The sequence below is a fragment of the Bombus vancouverensis genome, chromosome 1 (genome assembly GCF_051014615.1).
Source record: "Bombus vancouverensis nearcticus chromosome 1, iyBomVanc1_principal, whole genome shotgun sequence".
Taxonomy (NCBI): domain Eukaryota; kingdom Metazoa; phylum Arthropoda; class Insecta; order Hymenoptera; family Apidae; genus Bombus; species Bombus vancouverensis.
Window position 1 is genome coordinate 6,661,679 of NC_134911.1, and position 21,037 is coordinate 6,682,715.

A 21,037-nucleotide genomic window follows, 5' to 3' on the forward strand; every position below is an offset into this window, starting at 1 on the left:
GTACACTTGAATGATATACAGGCTTCTTTCCCCCAAGCAAGGAATCCAAAGTTTTCGAGTGGTAACGTGGCCGCTTTAAAATCATGGTGGGAGGTGATTGAGGTTTATTAGTTAGCAGACAGGTGGAAGCGAGCATCGTGATATTAGAGCACATTATTAGTTTGCGATCGTCCTCCGGTGCGACCGGTTTTACAGTGCCGACCTACTTCCGATTCAATTACGTATGTTCATCCTGTCCGGACAGAGTGACTTTACATGTGAGAAATTTTCCACGCACCTAGTTTCCTTGCTAACGCGCACCTTGGAAGTCAGGTAAGGATAATGTCGTTCGCGTTATACGTGTTCCTCAACAATAAGCAATAATTGCTTTTCATCCTCTCATATATAGAGATTACATTTATGTTAATATATATATACATATATATACTATATAGCCTATACTTGAATTATGGAATGTTTTTACACCTTCTCGTAATTTGTAATAACGAATACGCGCGCGTTCATGTGTGCGTGTGTCATTTCTTATCTATTTTTACAAATACATACTCATTTCAAGCGTGCAAATGTATCTATGAATTACTCAGGTAATTTTTGTTTTTATCCTTATTCCTCTTTTAACACAACGATGGTATTCTATATAGAAGTGAATATGAACATGTGCTCGTTTGCTGTATGCGTCGTAGAATATATACAAACGACACAAGTAAAGGGTAGAAGGTTGTTACCGGCTCTTAGAATCTTTCTCTGTGAATAGGAATTAATCGGTGTAAGACTGTCTTGCGTGCGATATTTACAAAAAGAAGTTTATAGCTTTTATTTATTTTTATTTTTAGTTTTATTTTATTTTTATTTACTATTTCTTCTGTAACACTTTCTAATAAGTAATTAGTAATAATTATTAGTAATTAAACATTTTTATTTGCAACTTGTAACGAAGGTTAGTAAGTAAGTTTATAGTATAATTATTAACAAAGCTAAAGTATTAGCGATAAGCAATATATTTCTTCGCAAAACATCAGTGTCAATAGAAAATGCACTTTTTGCGAAACAATTATAGATTGCGAATTTTATTTTTAATGGAATTTCTTGAAATGGAAGATAGTCAGAATGTTTAACGATGACTGATTGATAATTTATACTATTCATAAATTAATTATTAATGAAGATATAATGTTGTATTTTGATAAATGGTTTGCCAGTGCAGAAAATATTTGTATTGCAAATCGTCGTTATAAAAAGAATTAGCTATTATTGTTATAAATAAATGCATGAAATCGAATTATTTCGGTTGTTACTAGTGATTTATTATACCGTGAGAATCGACTTGTTGATTCGTCGCTATCATCTTAACGTCATTTGGCAAAATGATTGATAGCATTAGGCGATCAAAGAAATTTAAATAACAAGCTGTATATCATTGTTGAATACATGTATTACTCATAAAACAAAATTAATTATAAATTGAATGAAATGAACCAGAAATTTTCTATCAAAAATGATCAAAAATGAGATTTGATACCGATTTATCTTTATTTCGTATGTATCCGAGAATATACTTTTAATAATCTTATTTTAATCATTTGAGCCTATCTTTGAGACACTTCAAAACCTAAGATAAAATATTAATTGTTCATTTTTGGGAATGTAGAAACTCAAAAGATGCTTATTCATTTATGTCAGTTTCGTATAAATAGAGTGATAGGTAATTAATGGTAAAAATTGACAATATTCCACTTTCATTTAACATGATTAGTAATTTGCAATAAAAAATGCAATTTTATTTTTAATCACAATTCTACGATTAAGAACGACGATATATTATTCTTAGATTTCTTATCCAAGTTTGCAAAGGGAGCGATATGATAACAAGACCAAATGTCACCTGTTCTCAACTGCAATCTTTCAATTTTCATTATTCAATTAATAACAAATTAATAATTTAGCAACTTTTAAAAATATAGGTTTTAAAAGATATAGGTATTGCTTTTTTAACTGATCATGGATTAGGACTGAATCTGGTCCATGCCAGTAATGGCTTACAAGAATTCTGCTACGTGGTCTGAGATAGAAATGAAGTGAGGCAGTAATACTAAGAAGTATTGGAGATACGCTGGACATTTATCAAGACAGTACTTCTCTAAAAGAAAAGAATGTTTAGAAAGATTATACGTTACGTGATCCGTATTTACGTGTATTGCGTTTGTTACGTGCATGATTTTCGTTTACTCTGTAGTTGTGTAGTGCAGATACAAAAAAAAACTCCTTTCTCCTTCATTAGTACATACTTTCAATCCGCATACCTGGCTACATGTGTAATAATTGATACTGCAACTAAGGATACGTATCCGCTAAAAAGAATTTTGCAAGAGGTTAGCTTTGCGAAATATTTTGGTTTTTCTGGATGCTACGTAATGCCAATTGTCTGTTCGTAGAAAAAGCGGATTCAATTACGGTTATCTCTATACCTGTTCACACGTAAATTGTTCTCGAGGCGTTTCAATTATTTACTATTGTTTCCATTCCGTCGTGTTGAGTTCATTTTTCGTATTTTATCTGTTTTTATAACTCGTTCTCGTTACGTCGTTATTGTTCTCTTTTTATGACGACGATTATAAAAGTGAAAATATAGATTTCAAGGATCGACAAATAGCCATCGATACTCACATATGTACGTAACACGTATGCAATATACTCCGGTAATGCAACAAACATTGTGTACAAAGGATCGCCGCTGAAATTCTTGATTAATTGATGTCAAGTTGTCTATAACTGCATGTATAATAATTGCTTGACTTGTTATATAAATATTATATTTGAATCACGAGTCTGTTTAATAGAAGATTATGTTTGTGTAACAAATACTTTGTCGAGACGTCCGATCGAAATGCGTTTGCACATTAATCGCAGTCTGACATCATGCGCAATCGAGTTTCGCTAATCCGGATAATTTCCCACAAATTATAATTACATCAATGAAATTTCATTTCTCCTTTTTTCCATAATTAATAAAATGAACGGGGAACTCGATAATCCGGATTTGGATCATTCGATCCCGATAATCCGGATTGATCGAGATTGATCCGGTTTCACATGTTGACTACTGCGATGTTAACAGGTGACCCAAGTTACTAAATTTTTAAGAATGATTAAAATAAGATAAATTTCATGGATTGACTAATTTTTAATTGTGTCAATGATTTTGATAACAACATCAAAAAAAAGTGCGCAAATACAATTGATATTTTACAAAAATTAAATGTTATAATATGTATCGCGTTGACGAGATCTGGATGAATAATCATACTATTTTTACATTGAATGTTTGTTTATTCGAAACTTGTCCATCTGAAATTTTGATTTTTCTCTTCTACAGCATCACCTCCATTTTTCTAATTTCCTTTTCCTTTCTCTTAAAGCTCACAATGTACCGTTAATTTTACGATTCATAAAGAGATGGTATCATCCTTGAAAAATTCTGTAAGGTTACAAGTTTGTATGGACTTACTTCACTTTACATGGGGAACGGTTCAGATCATGGTCGCTTATCAATGATTACGGTTCAATCGGCGATTCAAGCCGAATTTGCACCTACCATTTTGGAGAATCATCGTAGATGACTCATCCACGGTGAATGTGAAAGATGAAAGTTATAGTACACTATACCAGCTCAATTCATGGTCACTGTGGACAAAAACAATGTTTTTCAATGAATGACCCGCGATGGTCATCGAAAACTAAAAGGTATAAATTTGGCTAAACACACGCGGAACGTACCCTCGGCCTTACCCGGTGTCAGACATCAGTGGCCTGATTGGTGAAATTGCTATATGGTTCGCATATGGTTTGTAAATAAAGACATTACGCAAAGGCTCGTTCGAGGGGGATCGCGCAATGGGGACACGGTACCACCACGTCTCTCCTTAATTGGTCTGTAACCTTGTCACGTTGACCAACCTGGGTTCTACACAATCTGTTTGGCTCCCTATCGCGCCAATGTCACCGAAAATTCTAATATCGATCAATTTTATAATACCGATCAAATTTCACGGTGCTCGACTGACGTGATCGATAGCGCTTAATTACGACACCACGGAGATAAAATGATAAAGATTCGAGAAATACTTCTAGAAGTGAAAGAAAAATAAAAGAACTCATATATTGGATCATTTGATAAGATATATAAGATCTTATAGGTTTATAGATGGTTCTAAACTACTTCCCGTTTTTCGTTATACAGGATGTCTCACAGTGTGATACGACATGACAGTTATAGACAAAAACAGTTGTAGGTTATTTCAATTAGTCGATATTACCGACAAGAAAACTTTAAGACTTACGGTAGCATGAGGCTTTTTGTCCTAATTAAAGTAATCAATCTCTCAAGTGGCATTGCTATAAATTTGATAACTGGCCCGAAATTTCACGGCATTAACTTTCATACGGTATGTTTCCATGCTTGGTGTTTACTTTGTTCTTTAGGTGATTCTATATTTTTAAACGTGCGATTATCGACACGTCTCGAGACTTTCGTGCTGCAAGACGAATAATCTCACTTACTATTAAATATTTACAGTGCAACTTCAACGAAAAATATACAGTGACTATAAAAAGTATTCTTGCATCATTTTGCTTATTATATTATTTACATATTAATTAATTAAGGTCTAGTATATTAAGTTTCATATCAAACTGTAACATGTAATATATAAATATAATATGAAAAATACAAGTACGAATAGTTTTTGTAGCCATTGTATATTACATTTATGATAATTGTACATCTATAATTGTATATCGTGGAAATTGGAAATCGAAGAACGAATAATTTAGTCATAATTCATCGTGTTCTCGTATCATGTTAGCATGTATATATGTACGTGTTATGGATATCGTAAACGTGGCGTAATTACAGCGATGCGATGATCGGGGAATCCTAATGCACTGGAGATAGGAAAGTAGAAATCAAGATGCGTTACGCGCATGGTCGTAAATATATACGTAATGACAAGAGTCATCCCTCTTAGTCTTTTTAACTTACCGATCACGATCGTCGTTTAAAGAGATCAAGGTGATTCACAAACACGTAAATGATCGACAACTGTCAACAACTTGAGAATTTCTATGAAAAAATACGTATTGTATACATTTGTAAGAATCCGTTTGTACGTCTCCATTGTTAGACAAAAGAATTCTAGAGAATCTATTCATTAAGAACTAGGTAAGCAGTGAATCTTTAATAAATATCAAGAAATGTAACATAATATAATTTACATATTGTTTTATCAATAATAGACATTTGATAGAAACCAGGTTAGAGATCTAAAAATATTAATTAAAATGAATATTTTAAGTATAATTTAAAAAGAAAGTAATTTATTATAGTATTATAAACAGTTTGATTCCAAAAAATAGAAAATACTTTAAATATGAAAAAATAAATACTTCACTCACAATAATAATATACGTAATTTTAGAAATACTAAAACAGTAGTAAAATTAAAAAAATAATAATAATCTTTAGTAAATAGACTGGAAGAAAAAATGACAAATAGATTATTGAAGGTAACAAATAAATAAAAATATTAAAGGCGACTACCTGGCCCTTGAAGAATAAATACCAAGATTTTTGACGTGTCTGTAAAGAATCTTTGTTATCCTTGAACAAAATATCTATGCAAACTATCTGAAGCAAAGTATTGAAGTTTATGCTAACGATACAACTTGAATTTTATTTCGATATTGTGATTTAATGCCTCGTTTCTACGAAAATTATCCTTATTTATCACTGTTCGTCATATCCTTGTTAACGCTATTCTAGCTCTACCTATACAAAAAGGTTGTTGTATACTAGTTGCATTGTCCGTTGCAGCAATATAGTTGTGTAACGAACACATACATATATCATATACCTATACTGGGTGTTCCATTTAGCTATAGCTCTTTACACAAGTTATAGCTCTAAAATGTTAGAATATGAAAAAGATTTCATTGCGGAAGATCGAAAATTGATTGCTGAAAATATTTTGATTGATTAATTTAAATGATATTTGAATTTTAATTTTGTCAAATTTAGTGTATGAAAGACGCAGAAAATGAATGCAAGAGAGTATTTGTTCCTTGTCTTTTACACGTTATATTCTACAATTATTGATCTATTTTTATGAATAAAATACCGACATATTTGTTATACTGACAATTATGTGAATCTCTGCAATAAAAAATGTTAAATTATAAGAAGATTTCAGAAAAAAGACGATGTTAACAATAACCATCACTACTTAACCTTCATGAAACATAAGAGCGCATACAACTCAGATGTCAAGCTATTTCTTAGCTTCTATAAAATCAGTTTCTATCTATTTTCTTTTTCGGACATTTAAGCTATACAACAGAGAAAACACTATCAAAATCCGTTCAGTAGCTTTACGCGATGCAAGTACAGACTGAGAAAAATTCTAAAAATTAACCTCTTTGACTTCGTAGCTTACGAACTGTTCCTGGATGATTGTTTTATTTTTTTTATTCAATGTACAGACACAATCCTTTTACTGTTTTATTATATGTATACATATAGATAAAACGATGTCTCAATTGAAGTATAAAAACATGTACTATACAAATATGTATATTTATACATGTATATATATAAAATAAAGGTGATCCAGAAATCTTTAAAATATCTGCTTTTCGGTAATGAGCACGTATACCAAATAATACCTACATCATTCGAAATAAATTTCAGTTAATGATCTTTTTTATCCTCTACCGTTTCAGAGCTCATAGCTTGAGCAAATTACGTGAAAACCCCGTACGTAGCTTTTAATTACATCATGTATAAATCGATCTAGGATACTTGCGATAAAATGAACTGTAAGCTATATCGAAGCACGTTCACATGTAGCGTTAATATAAAATTATGGGTGTACGGAGATGATTAGTACGAGAACTGCAAGAAACATTGCTGACCTTTCTAATGCATTTACTATTAATAGTCATGTATCTGAATATTACAAAATTTCCGTGATATTTGCTTGAAGATTAAGATTTGCAAACGTTCTTGAATAAATCTGATATTGTTAAAATACAAGAATCATCCTTCCTGTTATATTAGATGCCGTATCAATAATTTTCATTAAATTTTATTAATCGATTTCTGAGAAAGAGAGAGATTATATCGAAAAAATTCACAGATGCTATAATTACAAAAGATACGAATAGAGTGCTTTTTTGCTTTTTTATCTTCGGTATCTTTATTTTTTATTAAATTAATTACATTAGTTTCGAAAGCAATAATTGGTTTATTTACCTCTTGCCGTCTTGATTGGAATGTACGTCATATGATATTCTAATCAACATTTTTATAAGATAATGACGACGGAACAATGTCTAATATCTATATACATTCTAGTAAGCGAAGGAAAAAACATATTTTTGTGCAAGATTTTGTGATATGAAAAAAGATATTAGATAAGGCAGCCATTCATAAATGGAAGTTATGTAATAGTTCTGTATTATTCTGTATTCTGTATGTAGGTGGAAGATTATTTGAAAATAATCAACGATCGTTTTTATTGTATTGATCTTATTGTATGATTTATTATGTTCATGAAACATTATCTATCATTATCGTCGTATACAAATGGTTATCGGTGCTCGGATCTTGCAGTACCTCACCATGTCTATTACCACCACTATCCCTTACCTCGTAAAGTTCTCTTCATTTAAGTAGATTTATTATGGATCAAGGAGGAAGGAGATACGTACTGAGCTCCAGAAATCAAAGTGACCACAACTACGAGTAGCTAGCACCAAGTAGCACGAGTAGTCAGAAATCTTGAATGAAACTTAATCTACTAATTATTCAAACACGAAAGAACCAGTGAGATTAATAATGAGAATTGACTTGTTGCTTCATGATTGTTTAAGTATACATAGGAATATTTTCATGTATTTCAGATGCGGAACCCCGAGTTTGGAGTTCAGATAACAGCAAGTTACATTTTTCTTGTTCAAACGCCTTGCTTTTATCAGTGTCACTTGAAGAATATTGAATGATCTTGAAACCTTGGAACCATCGAACCTTGGTACTTCAAAACTTCAGGGTACCAAGTTCAAAATTAATCATCCCTCGCTACATGTATATATTAGTCTTATCGTATTTACATCTATTAAACTGTAGCTTTATTGTATCCAATTTTATTAAAATTTCATTTTATTGTACTAAGGTTTATTAAATTATAACTTTATTATATCTCATCTTCTTTATATCATTGTTTCTTCTCTTTCTTTTTTATTCTTTCTTCTTTTTTATATTATTGTTTCGATATATTTAGTTTTACTAAATCTAGTTTACTATTTAATTTATTAAACAGTTTAGTGTATAATTTAGTTCTGTTCGCTAAATTTAGTTTAACAGTACTTTCATTGAATTTAACTTCTTTAAATTGTATCTCTAGTGTATTTAATTTTATTATAAGATAAACGATTAAAAACAACAAGTTAAGCCACAAATATTATTTTTTACGCGAAGGAAGTGAAAAAGCTCGGGTGCCATGGCGAGCCGAATATGGAAGGTGTTAGCTCGGAGACGGATCGATGAGGACCTCGAGAGCAAAAGCAAACTAGCTCGGGTTTTAGGCTTGTTCGACCTCACAGCACTTGGTGTGGGTTCGACCCTCGGCCTCGGTGTTTATGTCCTTGCTGGCAGCATCGCCAAAGAGACGGCTGGACCAGCCGTTTGCATCGCCTTCCTCATTGCAGCTATCGCTTCCGGATTTGCCGGTAAATTAAGATCGCATTCGCGCCTGTTGCCCGGATATTGACAATTTGTTCTTATCAAAAACATTATTAGTTAAACAAGCCTCGTGATAACGTCTGGCAAAGGTTTTTGCCAAACTGATATTGATACTTATTATAACCGCTTGTTTTATATGTAGACTACGAATGTTCATGTATTTATGGGAAATTTAAAAATACATATATGTTCTTATGACACGAAACGCACTTAATATGTAAAAATATAGGAATATCTAAAATATAGTAATTGTTAGAATATTTAATTAATGAAACAAATATTGTCTTACATTCTCTTATTTTAATTACGTTCATCAAAATATTGCGTAAATATCTTTATAATAAATATCTTTATAATTTATATAAAATATTCTTATGAGAAGAATTTTATTACAAACGTGTTTTGTTAAAGGTTATGTTTGAAGTTAACAAATGACTTGTGATGAACAAAAGTACTTTCACTGTTTCACTTTTAAAATATTATATACTGTGTAAAATATGGTATTAATTCGGAAATATAGCTCCTTAATAATGAGTTGCGTATATAAAGACAGTCATTTTGAATTTACAGGAATGTGTTATGCAGAATTTGCTTCTAGGGTTCCCAAGGCAGGATCTGCATATGTTTACAGTTACGTGACAGTGGGAGAATTCATTGCTTTTATCATAGGATGGAATTTAATTTTAGAGTATGTAATAGGTGAGCAAACAAAGATTGTGAAAAGCATAATTACTCTCTCTAAAACTCGATCGAAGATAAATATTCTTAAAGGAGTACTTGTTTTTCCAGAGTATTAATTTTATCAAAACTTATTAGAGTCTACTATTCGTAAGAAACAGAATTAAAATGTTTTGCACGAATAAAATAAAAATATTTGTCTGATTGTTAAATTTATATACACATATATTCCTCGATCAGGTACAGCAAGCGTCGCTCGAGGACTTAGCGGTTACTTGGATGCGCTGACAGGAAATGTGATACGCGAGAAATTGGAAGCCGCAATGCCTATAAACATCTCGTTTTTATCAAAATACCCAGATTTCTTTGCATTCGGTGTAGTAATGCTTCTTGTAATCTTACTAAGCACGGGGGTGAAGGAATCGTCAATTTTAAATAATATATTCACTGTAATAAACCTGATTACCATTGCAATAATCGTAGGCGCGGGGTCCTTTAAAGGTAATAATTGCAAATTATCATTTAAAATTAAAATACCGATCAAGGTTTTTCAAGACTGACCCCCACCATATCATCCAGTTATCTTGTCACTCGGTGTCTTATAATTTCTCTTTAATCATGATTTATCTGAATCTTTAATATTAAACAGAGTCTGTAAATATTTGTGAAAGAAAGACCTTGAGCGTGCAATTTAGTTTGTCTTATCATCTAAAAGCTTAATGACCTTTGCTGATTTGATTGTGACCTTTTAGCTGATCCAGCTAACTGGAGGATATCGGTGGAGGATATACCCAAGGACAAACCCGAAATACACGCAGGATCAGGAGGCTTTATGCCCTTTGGTATAAGCGGAGTGATGATCGGGGCGGCAAAATGTTTCTACGGTTTCGTCGGTTTCGATGCTGTGGCAACTACCGGTGAAGAAGCTAAAAATCCTCAGCGCAATATACCCATAGCCATCGTTGTTTCCTTAATTATAATCTTAATGGCTTATTTTAGTATCTCAACCGTGCTAACTATGATGTGGCCTTACTACGACCAGGTACATTCATGCACCAGTTAAATTTTAATTGGAGCTCTTGTTATTGTTATATTTATACAAAAATATTTTGTATATTTAGAATGTCGATACGCCATTTCCATATGTTTTCGATAAAATTGGATGGACTACTGTTAAATGGATCGTTAATATTGGTGCGGCATTTGCATTATGTACAAGCTTGTTTGGGGCGATGTTTCCTCTACCAAGGATACTTTACGCTATGGGTAGCGATGGGATAATTTTTAAGCAACTTGCAATAATACATCCGAAAACAATGACACCCATTTTCGGCACAGTGGTCTCTGGCTTATTTACAGGAATCATGACACTTATTTTTGATCTTCAACAATTAATTGACATGATGTCTATTGGAACATTGTTGGCATACGCAATAGTGGCGGTATCCGTTTTAATATTAAGGTATATGAGGGCAATAATATTCAAATATGTTTATTTGTTAATTACACTAAATCTAACATATTTATTGTATCATTTAGATATCAACCGAAGGAGTGCGCATCAAATACTCGTTCTGTATCAGCAATGAATGACTACAAGGTAACGTCAGTCAACATATTAAAACAAATTATTAATTTACAGAATCAGAAAGAAGTAACTGAGATGTCTAATAAAGTTGCAAAATACAGTATTGGAATTTTATGTAAGTATTAAACGGGCAAAAAAGTTATTTATTAATTTTAACATAATTAACATCGCTCTTATACGTTTTGTTATTGTTACAGGTATTGTTATATTTATTACTGCGCTTTTTATTAATTCTGTAGATACCACAGCATTAGGTAGCAATGTGATAGAATTAGTGATATTAATCGTACTTGTAAACATATTATTATTAATTATGATTATTATTGCAAGACAACCTACTCAAGACATTGATTTAGCATTTAAGGTAAGTCTTCTAAAACAAACTATAAGAACAAAACAATTAATATCATGTTTAATTAACTCTATCATTTTCAGGTGCCATTAGTACCACTTCTTCCATGTTGCAGTATTTTCATAAACTTATATTTGATGTTGCAGTTAGATAGTTTTACTTGGATCAGATTCGCTGTTTGGATGCTTATAGGTACATGTATATACATGCAAAATGTTGATAATATTTGAGAAAGAAACCAAAAGCATTATAGCCTATAATCATATGTTGTTAATTATCTTTATTTTTCACAGGTTTTACTATTTATTTCTTTTATGGCATATCTCACAGCGAACAAGGAAAAAGAGATAAAAGAGAAGCAGAAATGTTAAAACGAAAGTACGCGGACCAAGTTAGAATCGTAACCAGATTCTAATAATTATCTCGCCACATGTGATATTTTTTTGTATATTTTAATAAAAACTGCTCAGAGAGAATAATCTTAAATATTACGCATGTGAATACTGTGGCAATTTTAAAATACGAGCATATTCATCTTAGTACTACATCTTTCAATATTTTTTAATAAATATAAAATATTAAGATAGGATATCATCCTGATTGTATAGACTATTTTTTATAAATTATTCTTACAGAGGAAAATAGATTTTACCATAAAAATTCAAAATTACTTCAAAATTATTTCATTTAGAAAATCTGAGCTACTCTATCGTATATAAGGTTGTGAAAACTTTTGTTTTTTTTTGTTTTATACTCTAAAATGTGTCGATATATACTGTACATATTTCATTACTTATTTAGATACCGATTTCATGGTTGAAATATATTGTTTTATATTATTTATTGCGTATTTATTAGAGAAATATATCATTTTAAGGAAAATCAAATTTATTAATAATATAATTTAATTAAATATCTGAAATTATAATACATGTTCATCAATAAGCTCTATATATCAGTATAGACAAGTATGGCATGATACAAGTTCAATGGTTAACATGGCAAAGCTTAATATTATAATTCGAACAGAATAAGCTTCAACATTTATAATAAAAACAGATTTATAATTAACTTACTACTAATGGTATATTACAAATATTCCAATATTACAAATTCATACAAGAGAGAGAGTCTATAAAAATTTATAATATTTACCTGTAGTAATTTCAAAACTTTTCCCGATACTTTAAATTAAGTCTTTACACATAAATACTCAAACGTAAAATTATAGTATTAGAGGCACTACATGAACTTTATTTATACAGGAACATTTAATGTATTGTTTTCTAAAAAGAAGTGAGACATTTTTTAAATACAAACCGATGCTTTACTTTATGATCCGCCTATTTAAACATTTATATACACGAATTTTTAGCGATCTTTTTAAACATGCCGTTTTTATAAATAAAAAAGCATATGATAAGTAAAAGATTACAAAATAAAAAAATACAAAGCATTATTTGTTTTACTATAATCTTGATTCATTAAATATTTTCATTAACAGCCTCACATTACCATTTTGTTTTTATTACTCCATAATAATAAAAATAATTTATACCTAGGCAAGACATCTTGTATACTTTAGAGTTCTAACGATATTATGTAATTATTGAAAAATAAAATTAATGCTTCTTGCACTTTCTATTCAATATGAATTATTTGCTAGTTATTTAAACGCGTATATTTGGAATGTTTCGTAGATTGTTTCAATATAAAATTTTATAATAAAATTATACGAATAGATTTTATTCAAATAGTTTAGTGACGTATTCTATAAATAATCTTATTGATAGTATTATTTTCTTTGCATATATTTATATCTATTTTCCTTGTTAAATGAAAATAATAGAAAACAAGTAAGCTACTTCATTTTAAGAACAACGTAATTAATTATACATTCAATCAGTATTAATTTTTGTACGTTTTAAATAAGATAACATCTCTATTATTTATTAAATACGTCATAGAGTCCAACTTGTGTTATAAAATTGAATCAATTGCAAAAGCTAAGCCTATATATACGTGTAAAACATACATATCATTGCACATGCATTGACTTTTCTTATTCATGAAAAATATATGAAAACCAAACAGTAGAATATTATATTTCTCTATAATATTTCCAATATTTTGTGTATGTGACTAAAAGGATCATTATCCATCTAAAAGTCAGGCGTTCACTTTGTTTTATTTACAAGTCCTCCTATACTTATATGTTGCCAATTTGCCTGTCATAATAAATGTAACTATGTAATTTGATTCAATGACAATTTAGCTACATAATAAAACTATATAATTTATTAAACTTACCCCTATCCCGGTTGCCCAACCAGTCCCAGCAGGATTTTCATCTGTAATACCTATTCTACGACAAAGTATACCAGCTCCTGAAACTGCCCAAACTTGACCCTGTTCTCTTGCAATGGCAACTTGTCGAAAGCCTTGTTTTGCATTTGCAACAGCCATATCTGGACAATATAAGAGCACATTACATACTGAACATGTAATAAAATAAGCAGGATGAACACTATGATTTTTGTAATCATGAAATAATTAAAAACAGTTCATAACTTTATAATAAATTCGTAGTAAATTTTAATGTACTACAAAATTCATAATAAATTTTAATGTACTACAGAAATTCGTCTAAATTTGTTATAACACAATACGAAATAAGTTACAACTATATACCTAAAGTATACCTATAGCAGAGAGTGCATTTAAATAAATGGATGTTTTGTGTATATTTCCAGTGTTTACTAATAGCAGGGTTAATACGAAGATTTTTCCAAAATATGCAGCCTTTAGGGATAACACCATATATTTTTCTCTCTTTTCTAGAAAAGATCAGATAGGTTTCTAATGAAATCATTACATACGCTCTGATAAAACATTATTCGTTATTATTCGTTAGTTCCAATCTTTATCTAACTACACATTAGTGCCAATGCAAATTGTTTCTAAAAATTAAGCTAATCAAACGTTTAAAGAAGTTACAAAAATCACTCTTGGAATCTATAGGTTTGGGGAATGCTGTCTATTAGTGTCCATTCGTTACACAAATTTAACAAATACCTATGTGTATGGGATCGTTCGGCATCACAGGAAGCGTTTGCCAGTGCGTTCCTTCTGGGAAAACGTTCACTTGCACACCATGGCGTACAGATAATTTACCCGCCATATCTAAAGCCCACACCACGTCTTTCCCAACAGAAATTTGTTTCAAATGAGCACCTGATGGTGGTTCAACATTCTGCCATTGTATTCCTGAACAATCAAATAATAATTAGGAAAGATCTCAATAATAACAAATATATATTCATACTATTATATACCTGTTGGTTTTGCAGGAGTAATACCTAATCTCCAGTAAGAAGAACCATTCTTTCCAACAGCCCATACTTGCCCGCATGGACCACATGAAATACCTACTAAAGCTTGATCACTTGGTATATGTTCCCATGAAACTCCCTATAAATAAATATTAAATAATTTTATTAAAGTAAATATTTATGGCGTTGATATTATAAATAATTTGTAAACATACCATAGGGCAAGATTCCGAAACACCTCTTCTAAACAAAGCTTCGCCATTAGAAGCAATGGCCCATATATAAACAGGAGCATCAGAACCAGGTTTCCCAGGTGCCTACGAATAAAAATGTGAATAAAAAGTTACTGTTTTAGCTTTATGTTTTATAAAAAAAGCAATGCGCGTTTTTAATATTCCTTACGTATAAAGAAACATCAAGTAATTTTGTGTTCCCTAATTCTTGCCAGGGTCCACTAGTTGTTAATTGACACCTTCGAAACCATCGTCTTCGTCTAACGTAATCAGTAAACTGTTTTTTACCATGATATTGAGCAGGAAAATCTCTAGCATACTGCCATCCGTCTCTATCGACACCTCCAGGGGTATGAAAATCTACTATCCAATCTGACACCTATGATAAAGTAAAATATTTTAACACAAAACGTTTGAACTTTGTTGCTTGAATATTATAAAAAATATGTATATCCTTGCCCAATGCCAGTGCATCGATAATAGTTTAGTATGTTCTCGGGTACGTTTATGTCGTCCAGATGCATCACTCCACATGTAACGATCAGTTGGAAGACCATGAGATGTGTATCCAGTTACCGGATTCCAACGCTGATTTTCATAAACATAATAATTGTGAGTATCTACCATGCTATTTATTCCCGTATTACTATCTAATCCTGCATAAAATAATGTATAAGATTAAACCATACGTCTATGCCTTTTAACAATATAATTTTCTTTTTATTTTAGAAAATATTACCTTTCAGGAACAAACCACCCCAACCACCAGTATATACCCATGCAGTACTACCATATCCTATTCCCCATGTTACACCAACAGAACAAGTTTCAACCTTTTTTAAATGTCCACCCATTTGCCTCCAAAACATAGTAGTTGGATCAATTATTACCTACATAAAATTTTCATTACAATCAAGTTACAGAAAGTTAGTACTAATATTAATATCGAGGTTATTACGTACAGATATAGATTTATAAAATATGCTACACAATGTCATCAATCCCTTGATTCGTAAATGAGTAATGCTCTGTGGTAATATTCTGTGGCTATAACAAGTAAATTCCGTATCATCGATATAAATTTTGTATCCTCGTGGTTCACAAACAATTTCTAAGGTGAAATCAGAACCAGGTTTTAACGGACTACCTCCGTTTCTCTCTTCGTCACCCCATTGTCCATTTTGATATGTATTTCGTACAATTATGTTTTCCTTTAGTCTTGGATTAAAATGTAATGCTACATCATGGCTATCCATTACAGACTTTTGTTTCAGTGATACCGTTGAATAACAAACAAAATTAATTGATAGCCTAGAAATTGAAAAAATGTCAAATATTTTGAAATATACAAAAATGTTAATAAATACGATTGTAAATTATTATGTTTTACCTGTCAGCATCATCATGAATACAAGCTGTAATTTTTAGAGAACTGCCATATCCAAAACCGTTTTGCAAAACACATTCAAAAGGTAAGCCTTTTCCAGCATCCAATTCTTGTACATAACCATCATTAGAAAGTTGATTTTCCTATAAATAATTCATATGTAAAATACTAATGTAAAAATTTGTTGCATGACATACTTCAGATAAAACATGTTAACTTACTTCTAAGGCAGCAGGGTCATATACATACACATCTCCTAACGCAGTTGTAGCCCATATTGAATTAGGACCAGGTTTCCCATAAACATTATTCATTTTACAAGAAACTAAAAAATATAAAAAATATCTTATATTATCTATTTTTATATTCATTAAACATAACATACTTACATACCTGAGGTTAAATGCGCTAGCCAGTCTTCCATCTCAGTGTCACTAGAAAACTGTAATCTAAGAACTTTAGAACGAGGCATACGAGGAGTATGAATCGCTATCCGTGGATTACCTGGTTCACTACAGCATATTACACACATAATCTCAGACACAGGAAATTGCATCTGAAAAAACACTAGTTAAAGTCTCATTAAAATATTAGTAAAAAGATTATTTTACATTTCTCATTTAGCTTACAATTGTTGTCGCTCCGTCCGAATTTAAAATAGTTACAATTCCAGAATCTAAAGAACCATTGTCACTACTTATCCATTCTAATTCAATAATGCAATCTTCATATGAAGTACTTCCCTTAACTTTGCATTTTGCATCACCATTCTTTATCCAAGATGATCTGTAATATATCATTATAAACAAGGAGATCTTCAATACATTAATTTCAATTTCATATAGTTATCAAAGCCTTACTTCTCAACTACTTTCTCGTATATTGATGGATCGTATTCTACTTTTTGTAATCTTTTTTTTAACTCCTCTAAAATATATATTCTCCATGTCTCGGCTATATCGCCGTGACCTGTACCATTTGTATCTGCAATCCTACAAATTTAAGTCAAATATGTAAGTAACTATGTTTTATTATAAAACAATTTTATGATTTACGCTAATTTACAGTATCAATATTACCATTTCGGAGGATTGGATGTGTCAACAAAACATGCTCCAGCTTCTACTTTATACCAAGAGGTATCACATTCAGCCCAATACATTGCCCCAGAGCTCTCATCTTCTCCATAAACACCGGAATCACTAGTCAAGTCAGGATCGAAAATACTTCCATCTGTTTCTGGATGAGCTTCAGCACCTACCATGGAGCCAACTGAATGAACAGGGCTCCATGCAGCTGGATTGATCTACATTATTTTAGTTTCAAACTTTAATTTTAGGAAGAGATGACTGTAAGTGAAAAAATGCGTGAAAAAATTCAATTATCTATTAACCTTGACAACATTCCCCATCCCTTTTCCAGAAACTACTATAGATTCTCCAGTTTTAGTTAATGACTCATTCGATATAGTTATATTTGCAACGCTAGCTTCGGTTAAATCATCCATATCTAATGAATTCGCCGATCTACAATTTTATCAATTAAGAAAAAAATAACATCACTATAATATTACAACTAAAATATGTATGAAATAATTAGAAGTTTACCTTTTCTTGCCTTCATTTAGATATATATCCTGGAAAGAAGTTTGCTGTGGATTTTTATTAGTAGTACCATCGTTCGTACGTTGCCATAATTTTAAAGATGTTGGTGTTGGTGCAGAACGAGATTGTTCTTCCCATTCTCTAATCAACATAGTACCTTCGCTAGTACTATGTGGTCGATTCTGTAAATATTATGTAATATTATGTAATTATTTAATAAACAATATACTTGATTATTTGTAGTATCTAAAATTTATGCAAAATAAATACCAATGATCCCCAACTTTGATGCCTCTGTTGTTGAGGAGTACCACACATACTATGTCTATTACTCGATGATAAACTAGCATTGCTACTTGCTCGACTAAGCTGAAGAGGTGCATTTATTAATCTCCATTTTTTACCCGTTAATTCCGATTGTGTAATGCCAGAACGATAATATAAACATCTATCCTCATGACCAATAGCCCAAACCTTTAGAAATGTTAAATATGCATATACACACAACTTATTAAAGATAAATATTTATTCTTTTCAGTATGAATTAATTTACCTGATCATTCGGAGCAACTGATACTAGTGACATTTTACTTAACATTTCCACCCATCCAGTGCCAGCACCCATTTGTTCACATACTCCACTCATTTCACCTTTAATGCCTTTTCTAAACCATACATTTCCATCTTGAGTTACAGCCCACACTGCATCTGTACCTACACTAACTTGTATTAATTTTAAATCTTTTTGTGGAGGATCAACTTCTACCCAATCTTCTCCTACAAAATAACATTATATTCATCAGTATGAAAGACTGTATCAAATATTATTATGATAGTATAAGTTATACATACCCATGGGATTTTCTCTAGTAACACCTGTGCGCACGATTGCTTTGCCAATCATTAATACAGCCCATACAAGACCAGTAATTCCAACACTGATTTGACACACCTCATATCCATTTACTAATTTTATAGTACTCCATCTTTGACCTTCAGGACAAGTTGTACTAGTTCCAACACGAAACATTACCTATGCAAATCATTGTTAAATTCGTAATAACATTATAATAATTGCAGTAACCAAAAGTACAGAATTTATTGTTATAAATTATTTAATACATCACTAAAATATTTCAAAAAATTCTTTTAAATATTATACCCTCCCATGAGCAGTTACTGCCCAGACTACAAGGCATCCAGGATTACCTCCAGGTATTTGATTTCCACCCACAGATATGTCAATAAATGGTTCCTAAAAATATATGGTATTGTGCATTTCATAAATCTTTATAAAAATTCTTCAATATTATTATGATGTAAAGATTTAGAAACCCCACCTTAGTTGCATCTTTATGAAGAGGTGCAATAGCACACCATGAATTCATAGCACTATATCTCCTATATCTAACCCATTTCCTTCTCCTGACACAAGATTTCCATTGCTTTTTCGTTGTGAATGTAGCTGGAAAATCAACTGCATATGTCCATCCCTACCAAAATATCAGATTCTCTGTGATCATAACACTTTGTTTCGATGTTGACAACTGACAACAAATCTACATATAAACAGAAAGTCACAAGAAATATGACAACAGAAGCAATTAAAAATGAATTATTCCATTATTAACTTATTGATAACTACACCTAGATTGTTAATATACAAATTAAAATGTTTTAAATCACAATTCATAAAATGAATATAATCATTATTATTAATAAAAAAAATTAAATCAACAAAGCAAATAAAATAAATTACAAACAAATAATCTAATCTCTATTATTTAAAGAAATTTTATCATATTTACATCATGATCTAACGGTTGGCCATCTAATGTAGTTTCTATTTGCCAATCACCTTCCCATTGCCAAGCCATGGATGGTAATCTTACTTTATCTCTGCTACGGTCAACTGTACCATCTTGATTAGAAAAATTATACCTATCTGTAGGTAATAATCTCCCACTAAATCCTTCTAAAGGAAGCCAACGCTGTAAATATTGTATTTTATTAAAATCTGAATAAAAATTACATGTAAGCATAATTGTAACCACCATTTTTTCAATGACATTTTAAACATACTTCATTTTCATATATTTCTTCTTTGATTCTTATAGGTACATCTAAGCCATGCACGTGTACATAAACTTGACGATCGCCACCTATAGCCCACATAAAATGTGGTACTGCTGATAATTGTTTAAACTCCAGGCCCAAGTACATGAATTCTCTCCACATAGTCCCAGATGTTGATAATCCGAACACACGTCCTTCATTATTTATAGCATATAAGTATGAGCTTGGCATTTCAATATTTTAATAGTAAAACACTTTAATTCTCCTATAATGTAATATTTATATTGATACCAGTGGAATTATACTCCCGTCGATATTATTAGATGCTGTGTTACTGTGTAAATTAATAATGAATTTAAAGATACATGGATAATACCTTTATGTATTTAAAAATAAATATGAATTATCCTCCCTGCACTGCAGGCAATATTAAACAACAGATAAAACTTTCTTTACATAAACGTCATAAGATAAAACAATAATCGCGAAAAATTAATCTTGGTTATAATAAATTATTTATATTTTACATTTTACATCATTAACATTATATCTCATATACATAAAATGTTTTACGTTAAATTGCACGCTACTTTTACGTGAAAATTTAAATTAATAAATTGTCAATCTAAAAATAAAGAACATTTTTCAGAATTACACACAGCCAACTGTCATTTACTGATTACAAGTGTGAATAAAGATGTCGATATATTTATCACATAAAGGTGATATCTATTTAAAACTTGAAATATTAATAGGCGCAATTTCTATCATATTTCTTATATAACAGAAGCTTCTTGTACATCATATAATATTTATGCATAATATAAATATTATAATCGGCATTATGTTATTTTATTTCTACTTAATTTCTTGATTACATGCGTGGTAACTGGTAACACTGCTTCTCAAACTCACCTCTTATGATCCTTTCTTTAGACGAGAAAGATCGTCTTATTAATTATTTAACCAATACATCTTAGCATTTATTAAACA

The 21,037-nt window shown here is 30.9% G+C and overlaps 2 protein-coding genes and 1 long non-coding RNA gene across 9 annotated transcripts; 1 reads left to right on the forward strand and 2 right to left on the reverse strand.

Annotated features, from left to right (window-relative positions):
* The first annotated feature begins 104 nt into the window (after nucleotides 1-104).
* On the forward strand, nucleotides 105-11,898 carry slif (cationic amino acid transporter slimfast). 4 transcript variants are annotated; one of them, XM_033341456.2, is made up of 11 exons: nucleotides 105-312; nucleotides 7,957-8,137; nucleotides 8,531-8,781; nucleotides 9,365-9,493; nucleotides 9,713-9,973; nucleotides 10,225-10,514; nucleotides 10,594-10,934; nucleotides 11,012-11,175; nucleotides 11,258-11,424; nucleotides 11,496-11,604; nucleotides 11,706-11,898. In XM_033341456.2, the coding sequence occupies exons 3-11, from the start codon at nucleotides 8,553-8,555 to the stop codon at nucleotides 11,825-11,827; spliced, it is 1,812 nt and encodes a 603-aa protein (XP_033197347.1). In that variant the 5' UTR covers nucleotides 105-312; nucleotides 7,957-8,137; nucleotides 8,531-8,552; the 3' UTR covers nucleotides 11,828-11,898. The 4 variants fall into 4 exon arrangements, with proteins under 4 accessions (XP_033197347.1, XP_033197349.1, XP_033197348.1 ...); XM_033341458.2 differs by having other exon boundaries at nucleotides 7,957-8,084; XM_033341457.2 differs by having other exon boundaries at nucleotides 106-312; nucleotides 7,957-8,102.
* Nucleotides 1,949-5,268, reverse strand: LOC117160598 (uncharacterized). Of its 2 annotated transcripts, none has more exons than XR_013061822.1 (3): nucleotides 5,039-5,268; nucleotides 2,466-4,532; nucleotides 1,949-2,348 (listed from the first exon to the last, which is right to left on the reverse strand). It is a non-coding gene; the product is annotated as an uncharacterized LOC117160598 (long non-coding RNA). The 2 variants fall into 2 exon arrangements; XR_013061823.1 differs by having other exon boundaries at nucleotides 2,466-3,681; nucleotides 3,775-5,268.
* Nucleotides 11,258-20,707, reverse strand: Pex23 (tectonin beta-propeller repeat-containing peroxin 23). Of its 3 annotated transcripts, none has more exons than XM_033341434.2 (25): nucleotides 20,421-20,703; nucleotides 20,051-20,309; nucleotides 19,777-19,959; nucleotides 19,309-19,461; nucleotides 19,131-19,223; nucleotides 18,821-19,001; nucleotides 18,522-18,745; nucleotides 18,239-18,442; nucleotides 17,972-18,150; nucleotides 17,758-17,890; nucleotides 17,444-17,670; nucleotides 17,225-17,356; nucleotides 16,994-17,150; nucleotides 16,758-16,920; nucleotides 16,586-16,689; nucleotides 16,368-16,507; nucleotides 15,940-16,288; nucleotides 15,717-15,867; nucleotides 15,437-15,633; nucleotides 15,147-15,356; nucleotides 14,960-15,061; nucleotides 14,748-14,883; nucleotides 14,488-14,679; nucleotides 13,723-13,880; nucleotides 11,258-13,640 (listed from the first exon to the last, which is right to left on the reverse strand). In XM_033341434.2, exons 2-25 carry the CDS (start codon nucleotides 20,273-20,275, stop codon nucleotides 13,590-13,592), a joined length of 4,044 nt encoding a protein of 1,347 aa, XP_033197325.1. In that variant the 5' UTR covers nucleotides 20,276-20,309; nucleotides 20,421-20,703; the 3' UTR covers nucleotides 11,258-13,589. The 3 variants fall into 3 exon arrangements, with proteins under 3 accessions (XP_033197325.1, XP_033197328.1, XP_033197326.1); XM_033341435.2 differs by lacking the exon at nucleotides 11,258-13,640 and adding an exon at nucleotides 14,104-14,249 and having other exon boundaries at nucleotides 13,765-13,880; nucleotides 20,421-20,707; XM_033341437.2 differs by lacking the exons at nucleotides 19,777-19,959; nucleotides 20,051-20,309; nucleotides 20,421-20,703 and having other exon boundaries at nucleotides 19,178-19,223; nucleotides 19,309-19,462.
* Between the last annotated feature and the right edge of the window lie 330 nt (nucleotides 20,708-21,037).

Bases quoted from the DNA above. Each gene is read 5' to 3' on its own strand.
- Pex23 (XM_033341434.2), bottom strand. From the start codon at position 20,275: ATGCCAAGCTCATACTTATATGCTATAAATAATGAAGGACGTGTGTTC. The intron at 18,443-18,521 runs GTAAATTAATTC...ACATTTCTAAAG, and splicing joins CAGTTGCTCCGAATGATCAG to GTTTGGGCTATTGGTCATGA. The intron at 16,289-16,367 runs GTAAAACATAAT...TTCAATTTCTAG, and splicing joins ATTCATGATGATGCTGACAG to GCTATCAATTAATTTTGTTT.
- slif (XM_033341456.2), top strand. From the start codon at position 8,553: ATGGCGAGCCGAATATGGAAGGTGTTAGCTCGGAGACGGATCGATGAG. The intron at 8,782-9,364 runs GTAAATTAAGAT...TTGAATTTACAG, and splicing joins TATCGCTTCCGGATTTGCCG to GAATGTGTTATGCAGAATTT. The intron at 11,605-11,705 runs GTACATGTATAT...TATTTTTCACAG, and splicing joins CGCTGTTTGGATGCTTATAG to GTTTTACTATTTATTTCTTT.